At 32.1% G+C, this 12,532-nt stretch overlaps 3 protein-coding genes across 3 annotated transcripts; 1 reads left to right on the top strand and 2 right to left on the bottom strand.

Annotated features, from left to right (window-relative positions):
- Nucleotides 1–1,132: 1,132 nt before the first annotated feature.
- Nucleotides 1,133–12,522, top strand: LOC126838115 (DNA topoisomerase 1-like). The gene is made up of 6 exons (XM_050572256.1): nucleotides 1,133–6,043; nucleotides 7,118–7,584; nucleotides 9,670–9,784; nucleotides 10,977–11,239; nucleotides 11,302–11,454; nucleotides 12,194–12,522. Exons 2-6 carry the CDS (start codon nucleotides 7,528–7,530, stop codon nucleotides 12,377–12,379), a joined length of 774 nt encoding a protein of 257 aa, XP_050428213.1. The 5' UTR covers nucleotides 1,133–6,043; nucleotides 7,118–7,527; the 3' UTR covers nucleotides 12,380–12,522.
- LOC126838114 (uncharacterized) lies at nucleotides 1,426–3,823 on the bottom strand. Its single transcript, XM_050572255.1, has one exon. The coding sequence runs from the start codon at nucleotides 3,235–3,237 to the stop codon at nucleotides 1,819–1,821; it is 1,419 nt and encodes a 472-aa protein (XP_050428212.1). The 5' UTR covers nucleotides 3,238–3,823; the 3' UTR covers nucleotides 1,426–1,818.
- Nucleotides 3,365–5,910, bottom strand: LOC126839323 (uncharacterized). The gene is made up of 3 exons (XM_050574590.1): nucleotides 5,216–5,910; nucleotides 3,455–4,365; nucleotides 3,365–3,380 (listed from the first exon to the last, which is right to left on the bottom strand). The coding sequence occupies exons 1-3, from the start codon at nucleotides 5,240–5,242 to the stop codon at nucleotides 3,365–3,367; spliced, it is 954 nt and encodes a 317-aa protein (XP_050430547.1). The 5' UTR covers nucleotides 5,243–5,910.
- Nucleotides 12,523–12,532: the final 10 nt, after the last annotated feature.

Here is a 12,532-nt window from a genome sequence, read left to right as displayed (position 1 = left end):
GACATATAAAATTTGAATATTTAAAAAAAGTTTTTCTAACCATATAAAGTCGTATAAATATTGATTTTTGATAGGTTTAGGTATTTAAGTCGATTAATAACTGTTAGTTACTATTAAATTGTATAACATTTTCATATTTCACTTTAAATTACCTCGTTTATTTTTGGAATCATGACATACTTTAAACCATATCAGCGAATTTTAAAAAACAAAATTAGATCTCAATTAAATGATACACAGGTACAATAAAGTAAAAAAACAATAAAAAGAGTCACCCTTTGGGCCTAATCATAATTGAGGCACCATTATTTATAATATGTTCCAATTAGTAACTGATAAAATAACTAAATAACAGTTGGTCGAGTTAGAGGTCGTTTAAAGGCTTGGTGGATCTATTCATAAACATTTTTTTGTTTAGATATTGACGAAATATATGGGTATTTTTTGGCATGCAAAACAACTAACAAGGCTGAGAAAGTTAATGATGAACTGGTTAAATTAACAAGTTAAATGAAATTTTTATTATTAAGTTGCAAGTTCGTTATTATAGCCTCTTTTTATAAAAAAAATCGCATTTTCATTGATCCAATGCGTTAAAATTAGCCTACTTAACCCTATTTTAGGGTAAAAATTAGTTTCCCCTATGTTTTGTGTCTTAAATGTTAAAAATATGATTTATATATATTTTTAATACAAAAATAATTTGAAAAAATAATTATTTTTTTTGTAAGTTAATCTTAAATAAAAAAAAGTTGATCTTATGATTAAGTTACTAAATATATACATGTTGTCAAGTTGAAAAGTTAAGTGAATTAAACATATTAATACGTTAAGGCTAAGACTTAAATTTGGTTGTCAATTATAATTTTTCGAGTTTACAAAAATCATATTTGATCTTTTATGAAATTATTTTTTCGTAATATTAGTAAACGTTTATTTGAGGTTACAACTTGCATATTTATTAAAAAAAAAATTCAGGAAAACTTTTAAAAAGTAGGTAACATTTTTATACCTATAAATAAAATGCATTATTAACTTACAATCAGCGTAATGCTTATCGGTTATATACATTAAACTATTAAGTAAATATGTTTCTTTAGATTACATATTTTTATACCAGTTTTATGTTTATTCTATTAATTGTATTATACGGTATATGTATTTAAGTAATTTGTTTGTTATCTACGAGCTTACTACAGTTTTACACAATTCTCCATTAGTCATTTTGGATGTTTTTTCCTCGGCGAAGGTTAGTCGGGTTCACACATGAATTTGTTTCTGTAAAAGTTAGTAAATATTTAATTTAACCTTTAGGTTCAGATAAGTTAACTATTATCGAAAAGAGGTCTCGTCTATCTTATTTGTTACAAACCACCAAATTTAGATTCGATATTTAATAATTAAAATAACTAACTGGGACCGTCAAAAGAATAAATAATATAAATATGTACCTATATATAAAAACTAAAAATTACTATTTTACATAAACATTTTATTTAAAAACAATAATAACTCCAATAATATTCAACAAAAATAAATTATAAAATTACTTATAATCGAATAGAGCAGCACTAATTGTATTATGCAACGATATAGATTATAGGTACAACAATACACAAACAAAAAATTAACTTCGATTTACGAGTCACATTTATAACATATTATAATATCTGTTAAATACAACCCTAATTATAACACCGATGTATTTTAAAAGTATGACTCGTATGGGAATAATAATATACGTATATCAGCTTGTAGACCACCCTTAATAGTATAGTAACTAAATACTGAGTATATGCTATTATTTTATTTTTCATTTTAATCGAATCCGAGTTCTGCATCGACGGATGCCTCTTCTTCGGATTTCATCACCATGTATCTCGGCAACCAGGTGCCAAGTTGTGCATCATACACGGGTACAGTTTCTTCGCTGAATGCTCCTTCCGGTCCAAAAGGATCTACTTCCGGTAGATCGTGCCTCGATACCCTTTTGGCGGTCGGGTCTTCCTCGTAGTCTTCACTACTCGAGCTCTGCGCCTCAGACTGGTCGTCTTGTTCCTCTACGGACTCCACCGGCTCCTCGACAACCGGATTCTTATGAAGTCTGTAGTTGTTGCGTCTTCTATGTGGCCGGTAATCAGAATAAGCTCCTGTAGGCTCGTAAGCGGACCTGAACAACGGGGCGTATGCATGCGACAGGGACGACGACGCGGGTTGATGTTGAGTACTGTTCTGGTTGGTCGACTTGGCTCCTTCATTCAGCGGGTTATTGTTGAACTTTTTAGTCTCGTGGTACGACTGTTTGTGTTCTTTCGGACCTCCGTCCGTAATGTACATGCACTCTTCGGTTTCTGACCCCTTTTCGTCCTTGCACTTGTAACAGGTCATTTTGTCTTTTAGCGACTTTTTGCATTTGGACCGGTCTTTGTTGCGAAATTCGCCCAACATCCGGCTCACCTCGCTTTCCTCGCCTGAATCGAAATTAATGCTCAGATCCTTGCCGCCGAGCAGCTTGGACTTGGTCTTCTTGAAACCTATCTGCCCGTTGTCTAGGAACCCAAAGTCGCCGTCTTTGGACGAAAACTTGGTCGCCAACGAACTCTTCCTGTCTGAACCCAGCTCTGGAAACAACTTCTTGAAGTAATCGTCGTATGTTCGGTCGCTGTCCAACTGTCTCTTGTACCTGGGACTACCGTACACGTTTTGCGTTGAATATTCGTAGGCGTTGTTGTCAGGATCCGACTCGTATTCGCAAGTCTCGTACTTTCTATTAGTCAGGTTGTCCCTGCACACGTTACATATATTACCCTTCTTTTTTACCTTAGAGCACGTGGCTGACTTGATCGGCATGGCAGGTATTCGGTACTCTTCACTTTCGTTTTCGGCCGCTTCGTGATTCTCCGGATCTTCGTTGTCACTTTCAGCCACCGCTTCTGGATTGTAGACGTACTCCGGCTCCTCTTCCGATTCCTCTGCTTGATTAGCGTTTTCGTACTCGTAGTCTTCTACTTCTTCACTCTGTGGTTTTCTGTCTACGACCCTTCTCTTAAACCGAGCAGCTTTCCCCCTAGCTGGCGTCTCCTTGATTACCTGCGTGTCTCTATAGTATTCTCCGGACTGTGGTTGAGATGAGTACGAACATTTTTCAAATGATCCACCCGACGCTATATCTTTGCACCTCATGCATGTCATTTTCCTGCCAATCACGTCATGATCCTCAATATCACTTGGCGTCATCGATTTTTTTATTTTATGGCAAATTTGTCGTTTTCTAGTCGGCTGCCGTCTAGACTGTAAAGGCTTGGGTTCGTTTTCTTCTTCCTCTTCGTCTAAAGGTTCGGCGGGCCGTCTGGCTTTAGCTGATCTAGGCGGGTTCCTTTCTATTTTAGAATACGTTTTCAACGGTAGTATGTCCTCATTGCGTATTCTCAATGGACGAATGTTGTTCACTTGCTGTCTCAACGGTTGAGTATCTTCTTTGTACACTCTTAACGGTCTTCTTTCCTCCACATCATATGGTGAATAGGGTATGTTGTCGAAACTTTGTGGTTGTCTTTGCTTGAATGTCAAACGCTGCGATTGAGGATTTTGGTAATAACTATTACCCTCGGTCACCGGTATTTGATGAGCTCCGTATCCAGAAATTTTTTTTGGTGCGAGCTTTTTTCGGGGTTGTTCAAATCGCGGCCTTAACGATCCGTAGTTTGGGTGAATAGGTCTCCAACCGTTTGCGTTTTGAGGTTCTAAACTATCGTAGTCTAATTCAATGGACTGTTGTTGCACAAACGATTGTTCATCTTCGTCATCCCGTCGACTACCACCCCCGCCACTGCCTCCACCGCCACCACCACCATTGCCTCCTCCACCACCACCATCTCCGCCATCCCCACCACCGCCATCACCTCCATCACCACCTCCGTCATCGCCATCTCCTCCATCGTCTTGGTGTTCGGGCAGTTCATCATTGAAATTGGGGTTGTAATTTGAGGTTTGAGCGGGAAAATAGTTGAAAGGTCTCAGTGGTTCGAAGGTTAGCAACTTTTTGGGTTGTATAGATTGTTCCTGAGGCAAATCGATTTGTTCAAAGTCAGCAGGATCAAAATTAAAGTCCACATTAGTCATATGCGTATCAATATCTTCTTGTAGTCGAGCAAATTCAGGATTAGGTAACTTTGCTTGTTTGGCAGAAAAAAAAGATCCAAACTGACCATTTGCTGATGCTTTTGAGTCTATCGACGATTTAATGGTTTCGAAAGATTTTTGTAGCTCTAAATCATGCGTGTTCTCACTGGACGTTTTAATTGATTTTATTGGAACAATTAACTCGAACACCACTAAGGTTGTAACAATAACCGCTAGGCAAATCTGTAAAAAATGTTTAGTGAAAAACAATTGATACTAACTGGTTAATTATATTTGTCATTTGTTATCTGGAATCCCATGACAGATGAACCGTTGTATTTAATTTTTTACAACTGCTATTATTAGGTAATCAACGGACCATTAAAAGGGGTCAATGAAATACACGCTTCATCAGCTCTATCGTAATAAAAAGTGTAAGATTTTTTAGACAATTGTGTAATATGCGTTTAAATCCACCTTCTAAAACAATTCATCGGAACATTAAAATTTTACATATTATAAATTAAAACTATAGGCTATGATTATTTACGCCATCTAAGGCGCTGGAGGTCATGTAAATAAATAATATAATTTCCCGTGAAATACCAATATTTACATGACTATAACGCATTGCGCGCGTTAAAACGGTGGCTTGTTAAAATTGGCCATGAGCGAAAAGTTGTTTGGCGTCTCGGAAAAATCTAATATCTATAGGTCATTTGTCCTGGACATTTGTTTATAAACAATAAATGTTTAACATTTTTATGACAAACAATCTATTGTTATTTTACTTTAAAAAATGAACTAACAGAAAGTATAGCTAATTAAAAACAATTGTTTTCGTCGTGGATTAAGAAAAAAATCAATAATCGAATGTTTTTTTTATGCATTGGAACATGATTGCTCGAAAAGTATGCATATAGTCTACATCACAAGTTGTCATAGGTTAACAAATTATATTTTAAAAATGACACCAACTAGATTAGGTAAATACAGACTTTCTTTCTAATCGTGTCCAGAAACAGTATATTATGTAACGTATTAATTAGAATTATTAAACTCCAGAATATTGTAATCTAACAAATAGTATTACCTGATGCCTGACGTGCATGGCGTTCATGACGCTGCAAATAATATTAACAGCTATCCTCGCGGTCGACTTGACACATGCAGACTTGGAGCAGATACACGTTGGGTCCACAAAATCGCTCAATCGGTTTGGTGTCGTAGGGTATGTAATGATTGTGACTATAGTGAGCGTGGTCCTCTGCAGTTTTGTCTCGAAGGCAACGGTGTCTTGATCGTGTGGACGCGCCTCCCACTAGGCGCTTATTTAATGCGCGTTTCGCATCCAACGAACCACATCTAATTGTCTACCATGAAAATTAAACCGTTTGATTTTACTGCCGAGTAACGTGTGCATAAACGCCAAACACGCAACTGAGGAAAACCAAATACAGCCAAAGTCGACCACGCGTTAGCTGTGGACACAGGATTTACTGCAAGCAGGAAGAAGTGTTTTGTAAGTGGGTATGTATAATTCATCTTGTATACCTGTCGTCTTGGTTCGGTAAAAACGTATTTTGGATCGATCAATAACAATTTGTTGGTACTCGATCATTTCTCTTCGATTTAACTAACATTTACGAGTCGCCAAGCACAGCATTGTTAGGTTATGGGGATATTGGTCTTAGACACCGCTAACCGGATAAACGACTTATTTCCGACAAACAGCTACTAATTGCAATTGTATCGATTAAACAACTAATTAACATTAAAATACTTAACAAAATAAGTGAGCAGAAAAATCTAAGGGAAAACTAGGTTTTGTAAAAAAAAAAAAAAACAAGACTTGAGCGAGTCGGACAATGGTGTGACAAACAGGTACAGTGTTCGGGTTTCGGTTGAATTAAGACTTAAGGTAAGAGTGCCTTAAATATTTAGAAATTATTGTAACTGAGTGTTAAAATAACTATCAAATAAAAGAAAATAACAAATAATATAAATATAAATTATTTTATATACATAAATTAATGTGTATGATTGTGTTCTTATTTTCCTCAATAAAAAAGTGACTGAAGATGTATAAAAAAAAAAGTGGTAGCGCGTGTTCTCGCGCTACCACTTATTAAATTAATTTATTAAATTTTTTAGTTAAAAATATTTTACGGTATGGTGGGTTAAAAATAATAGAACATTTAAAAAAAAACTCATTGTACAACTAATATCTTTTCAGCTATGTACTTTAGATTGGTATTTACTATTTATCATGTTTGGTCTTTAAGGCCCGAGCCCCGCGGTGGAAAGATTAGCCGATTAGTGAGAGTATAACTTAATCGTTATCTAGGTTTACCGCGTAAAGGCTCTTTCCTTACACCCAATAATTATGGTAGGTAGAGTCTAGATAGCAATCAAAAAGTCGAAGAGAAGTTCCCCCGGGACATAACAACAAATGGATGGTCTGGAGGACACTAAATCGCTTACGTACAGGAGATGGACGCTCGAAGGAGAAAAAAATTGGGAATAAGCGATGGGAAGGAAGACACGAACTGTGTATGCGGAGAGGCCCGACAAAGTCGCATCTGCTATATTGCAACGAATTCCCAATCAAATGTAACGTAACAGACTTACAAGCCGCAAACAACAAGGCTATAAAGATGGCAGAATTTTGTAGCAACGAAATTTAAAAACACAAATCATACGTCACCTTTAGTACCACTTATTATTACCATTACCTATTTAATATACTATTCCATATTTTATTTTTTTTGTATATAAACCTGTTGACTATTTGACTAATTAATATTTTGTTGTGTTATCAATAGTTTATATGTAACGGTGTTTATAAATTGAATTACCTGTTAAATAACAATACTGAACGAGAATATATATATATTATCGACAAATTGTAACTAAAATGAGTTTCAATAATAATAATAAGAAGAAGAATTGAAATAACAATATTTATTATCTATTTTCATGTTAATTTTTCTAGGAATTACTTTTGTTACAACCAGTCGAGGACTGTCTATTAAATGAACACCCCAAGATTTTTAACAACTACAGAAGTACAGACCACCGACGTTGGGAAATGCGGTTTTCGCGATGATGCGTTTGGATCGTTCTATTGTAATATATTAAAATGCGCATAATGTTATTTTTAACGCTACGATACCGCAAATTAGCCTACTTTAAATAACATAATAATTGTAAAAATCTAACAAATAATGTTGCATAACGACCTAACGATTATAACCGCTTCTTGAATGAAAGGACATCGGTCTCCAACAGTACTAACCAAACCGTAATCATGACTGGTCCAATCGTACGCCACATCCATCAAAGGAACCAATAGCACAATGACCCGCTGGCATTACTGATAAACAATTGCTTGAAGACACCTGTATGAAAATTTCTCAGAACCCTGTGGTAATGCAGACGTGCGATGCCCGGTTCTTATGGGTAAGAAGTTTTTTTGTAGTTTTGCATTATATTTGCGGTTGCGAGAAATAATATTGGAGAAGGGTGTATAAAAATGTAAGATAGGTCTTTGACAATTCCAACACAGTATAGGGTTATCATTATAGAATATACAACATAAGGCCAAGTGGAATAAATGTCAATAAATGAGATAAGTTAAAACATTTTTTGTCATAAAATAATATTGATAATTTTTTATTTTAATTAAAAAATAGTTTCCAAAGACAAAATTTTTGATTTTTTTCACTAAGGCTAATGAAGACTAAACACTTCCAAGTGTTTATGCAATTATTATTATTTACACGAGAGGTATGCCATCTTTTCTAATATAAAATTTAAACTTTTTACGAGTCTTTCTCAGAATCATGCTTGTCAAAATTTCAGGAACGAAACTATATGATCGATCTTATTGCTTTTAGTATTTTCTAAAAGAGGATCTAAAAAAGGATATTATAATATCAATATTTAAGTCATATCATGCTATAATTCTTTATATTAAACTGTGACAGGTCATCAAGTATAGGTAACCTATTGTATTTATGTTAGTTAGATTTCTCTTTATAAAAATGTACAAATACATTTTAACTATGAACAACAAAATTAATAGCTATATTTTTTAATTATTTTGACTAATAAGGTATGTAAATTTAATTTTAATGAAAAAAAACATCAATTCAGATAAAGAATGGAATATGTAACTGTGGTCCGTGTTCTATATAATGGACTATGTACTTAATCAACCTAATGCTACACACTTTATTCTATATTTAAACATAGTTTTTAAATATACAATGTCTTCAAAGTTTAAAGTAACACGGAATATTTCGATCGGTTTACCTAAAATTTAAATCTGTTTTTTTATTGAATCAAGGACATAAAAACACACATAATTACAAAGATAATATTTTTACCCACTTTATTCTGATGCGTGAGCACAAAAATAACATGTTCTTAACTCAAACCAGGTGTTAGACACTGGATATGGAAAGGCCTATTATTTTCAATCAACTTTTATCCAAGAAGTTTTTTTTTTTTAATTCGACATTATTAATTAAGTTTAAAATTTAGAACGGAAGAAAAGGTGGAATGTAATATTATTTCTATCTGAGCGCCTTACTCAATCGTGCACTTCTCCCATTTTAAACTCTAATAACTTTAAAAATAACGATTCAAAACTGGTTATCAACCAGTCAAAATTTTCAGAAAATTATCCTTAATTGAAAAAAAATAAATAAAATGTACAAACATTACTATTTAAGTTTCAAAAGTTACCTTCCTAAGGCCTAAATCTTCAGATTGAAAAAAAATTTAAAAACGTTTTTTTTTTTAAAGTTTTAGTATATTATAAAAAAATCAAGGTGTTGGAAGAAATTCTGAACACCCTATATTATACAACTTAAATACATTTTTCAGTTTTTACTGTAAATTAATATTTAGAAAATAAAAATTATTTTTGTAGTGTCCTTATTACGAAATTTACTCTAACAAAGCGCAGAGTAATTTCTTTTCATTCTAAGTCAAATATTCTTATTAATGCATGTTTGAAACTATAATATAATTTATAATGAATTAAAGTATTAGTCATGTTAACTAGCAAAAATATTTTAATAAAAGTTTTTTAAATACAATTAAAAAAATATACACATTTGAATTTTTTTTAAGTATTTATAATAAATTAAAATCCTACTTGTATTTTTTAATAAAAATAATTTTGTTATAATAATTTTTTAACGAAAGAGTAACTAAAACTTGTAATGTCAGAAATACAAAAATTAAATTTTATTGGACATTTCTGCGTGTTAACTTAACTATGTGGAAAGTTATAGTATAGCATGCCGTATTACTCGAGTAAGATAATTAAGATTTGATAGTGGTTTTCAGGCCGATTTTGACTACATGTGTAGTAGTTTAAGCTTTAACAATTATTCAAAATCTTGACACTATTAAATTAAAAAGATAGTTTCAAAATTCTCATTGAAAAAATGTGTGGTAAAATATTATACCTATTATATATTAATATCAATATGTATTACTTAATGTATAATAGAGAATGTTTTACGTACCTAGCTAATGCTAATAGCCGCTGTCACGAAATGCACGAACTCTGAACGAAAATTGTCAAGTAATGAATATACATTGCATCCGATTTCAATAGATTCTTGGATGTCGCCATCATCACAATGTAAGTGCTTTAAATAAATATACTCAAAAATGTCGTGGGCTAAAAATGTAAGCAGTTTCGTTTTAAGATCTTAGGAATCGGTACGTTGTCTCGCTTAGCCTCAACATCATCAGAGTTTGATATTATTCCAATAATTTTTTATTTTATTGATTATTTAAAAAAAATATTCCATTGAAAATAAATGAAATCTTCCTTTAGCATTGTCGACATTAGGGATTTTTATAACGTTTTTATGAACTCACAATCTTGTTTTTCAATATTTAATTTCTTTGTACTGAAATAAGCGTTTTAATTTTAATTTTTTTATCATTTAGTGATTAAATTAAAAATCAATGGAGGTCAATGTGCCATGTAGAAAGTCTTTCTCTTTAAAACAATTGACAAAGTCCGATTAATCTACGAGGTGCTATCACTTATCTCAAAAAGTAATTTTCCCCGCTAAAATGTTATAGGTATAACTCATATTAAAAAAAAAGTTATTGTCTTCAAACACAAAAAAAACAAAAATTGTAAAAATAATAGCTTTTCAGATTTGCATCGAAACTAAAAATACAGGTTAAAAATGATAAACTAAAGCTAATACATATTAGTATAAAAATAAGTTAATAAGATCAAAATTAATTTTAAAACATGGTCTTTATCAAATATTGCCTGCATTTTGCCCCTTAATAGCCACTTCCGTTTTACATACTACCTATTAACCTATGTATTATTTTTAAGGGCTTTGGTATATTTTTTGCACACTTATAACTTTTGTGTCCATATCACACCGTACATAATTAACGTTTTTTATTATATTTTAAACAAAACATAGCTATTAAGGTTGCGTTTACTTGGTCCATGATATTGGAGCAAAATCTAGGCGACTATTTTGGTTCAACAAAAATTGATTTGAAAAAAATTTACCTAGACCTAAGTTGGTCTATTAATTTGAGTTAAGTTACTCAAATTAATTGTACGAAACCCCTACTTTTTATCTTGGAAAATAAATATCTTATGTATAAATGTGGTATCATATAGCAACATTATTTATTCGTCTTAAAAAAGTTAATACAAGGCTTAAGAATGGTGGGGGAGGAAGATCGAACCCAGCTATAGCCTATAAGCAGTAAACATGCCGATTCAAATACACTATAAAATTCAAATTCATTTATAAATTGTGTATTATTAGTTTAATGGTTTATGTCTTCAGATGAACATTCTGACTATGATAAGAAAAACGCAGAAAAATCCAGCCACAAGAAAGGTGGTAATGAAAAAGAAAACAAAGAAAGATATAACAAGGGAGTATTGTTGAAAGAAGAAAAACAAACAAAATACGGTGAAAATAAAGGTAAGAAAGATAGTCATCATGACGGAGGGGAAGAAAGCGATTACAAATATACACACGGTAAAAAGAAGAAAGGAGCAAAACACAAAAAAGGCGAAAAACACAAAAAATTCAAAATCAAAAAAGTAATTGATAGAAGGTATGCGCAATACCTAGTAAACATTTTTCAAAGCCTTACTGTTTGCAGGGATTTCGAAATAAACAACATAAAGACGAAAAACATAAAGTTAATCAATTTTGGGATAATTATGAAACATACGGTACGTTCAAGAAATTCGGTAAGAAAAAAACCAAAAAGTTAGACGGCGATAGAGAAATTAAAAAAAAGAAAACCAGAAAAGTAAGCTATATTATTTTATTTTTTCCACGATGACAGTACATATGAAGACCTTGGGGCAACAACAAGACATGTTCTTTTTTTCAAAACGTTTTAAATTAAAAAAAAATTTTTTTTAGAATATTTTGAAAAAAAATGTTTGGGTTTAAAAACATTTTGAAAAAAAAAAAAATTAAAAAAAAAGGACATGTCTTGTTGTTGCCCCAAGTTCTTCATATACATATCGACGCCCCGTACGAAAAGTAGCAATGTTCGTGAGTTCTTACGAAGACTAGCATTGTTCACAGATTCTTACGAAAAGTAGAACCGTTCAAGTTCTTACGAAGACTAGCACCGTTCGTGCTATTGTTCACATTGTTACCAACGGTGCTAGTTTTCGTAAGAAATTCGCGAACGGTGCTACTTTTTGTAAGGTCAACGACTTTGGTGTTAGTTTTCGCTAGAACTTGAACGGTGTTACTTTTCGTACGACGCGTCGATATGATGGGTACGGGGAAAAAACAAACAGGTCACTTTTTAAAAATTGTCATTTTGTAGTTATCAAATTTGTCTTGATACGAAACGAATCTGTTCTTAAATTTAAACATGATTAAAAACATAAATTAAACATTTTTTAAAAGTTTTGAAGTATTTTTTTAAACATTTTAAAACGTTTTTTTTCTTATATTAAGAAAAAAGTCATTTTTTTGGTTTTTTACGTGTACCTTTCAATTATGTCTAAAATAAAATATTGTTCTATCAGGAGAGTAAATCGCAGAAAGAAAATAAGAAGAAAGGTAAAACAAAGAAAAAATCAGGAAGCAAAGGAGAGACAGGTCACCACAAAAAAAAAAAAAGCGGATCCCATTACAATCATAAGTCTGAGTATCATAAAGAGAAAAAATCGAAAAAACACAAAAATACAAAAGATGTTATCAAAACTCGTTAAATGTCTCAATAATAATAAGTAACTACAATAAATAATTAAATAATTTATGTATTACGTAATTTGTAATGTGAGCACTATAAATAATAATGATACAAAAATAGATAATATAAAGATAATAATTGTTATATAAGTACGATAATATAATATTGCGTT

The sequence above is a fragment of the Adelges cooleyi genome, unplaced genomic scaffold (assembly GCF_023614345.1).
Source record: "Adelges cooleyi isolate 19-005CV unplaced genomic scaffold, UGA_ACOO_1.1 ACOO_flye_CR_arks_rails_tigmint_CR_PRNA_30, whole genome shotgun sequence".
Lineage (NCBI taxonomy): Eukaryota > Metazoa > Arthropoda > Insecta > Hemiptera > Adelgidae > Adelges > Adelges cooleyi.
This window is presented reverse-complemented; position numbering and strand designations above follow the sequence as displayed.

What these genes read in the sequence shown, in the direction of transcription:
- LOC126838114 (XM_050572255.1), bottom strand. Translation starts at nt 3,237, where the DNA reads ATGACGCCAAGTGATATTGAGGATCATGACGTGATTGGCAGGAAAATG.
- LOC126839323 (XM_050574590.1), bottom strand. Translation starts at nt 5,242, where the DNA reads ATGAACGCCATGCACGTCAGGCATCAG. An exon ending in CCATGCACGTCAGGCATCAG is followed by an intron (nt 4,366 to 5,215) that starts GTAATACTATTT and finishes CATTTTTTACAG; the next exon opens with ATTTGCCTAGCGGTTATTGT.
- LOC126838115 (XM_050572256.1), top strand. Translation starts at nt 7,528, where the DNA reads ATGAAAATTTCTCAGAACCCTGTGGTAATGCAGACGTGCGATGCCCGG. An exon ending in GATGTCGCCATCATCACAAT is followed by an intron (nt 9,785 to 10,976) that starts GTAAGTGCTTTA and finishes TTATGTCTTCAG; the next exon opens with ATGAACATTCTGACTATGAT. An exon ending in AAAAAAAGAAAACCAGAAAA is followed by an intron (nt 11,455 to 12,193) that starts GTAAGCTATATT and finishes TTGTTCTATCAG; the next exon opens with GAGAGTAAATCGCAGAAAGA.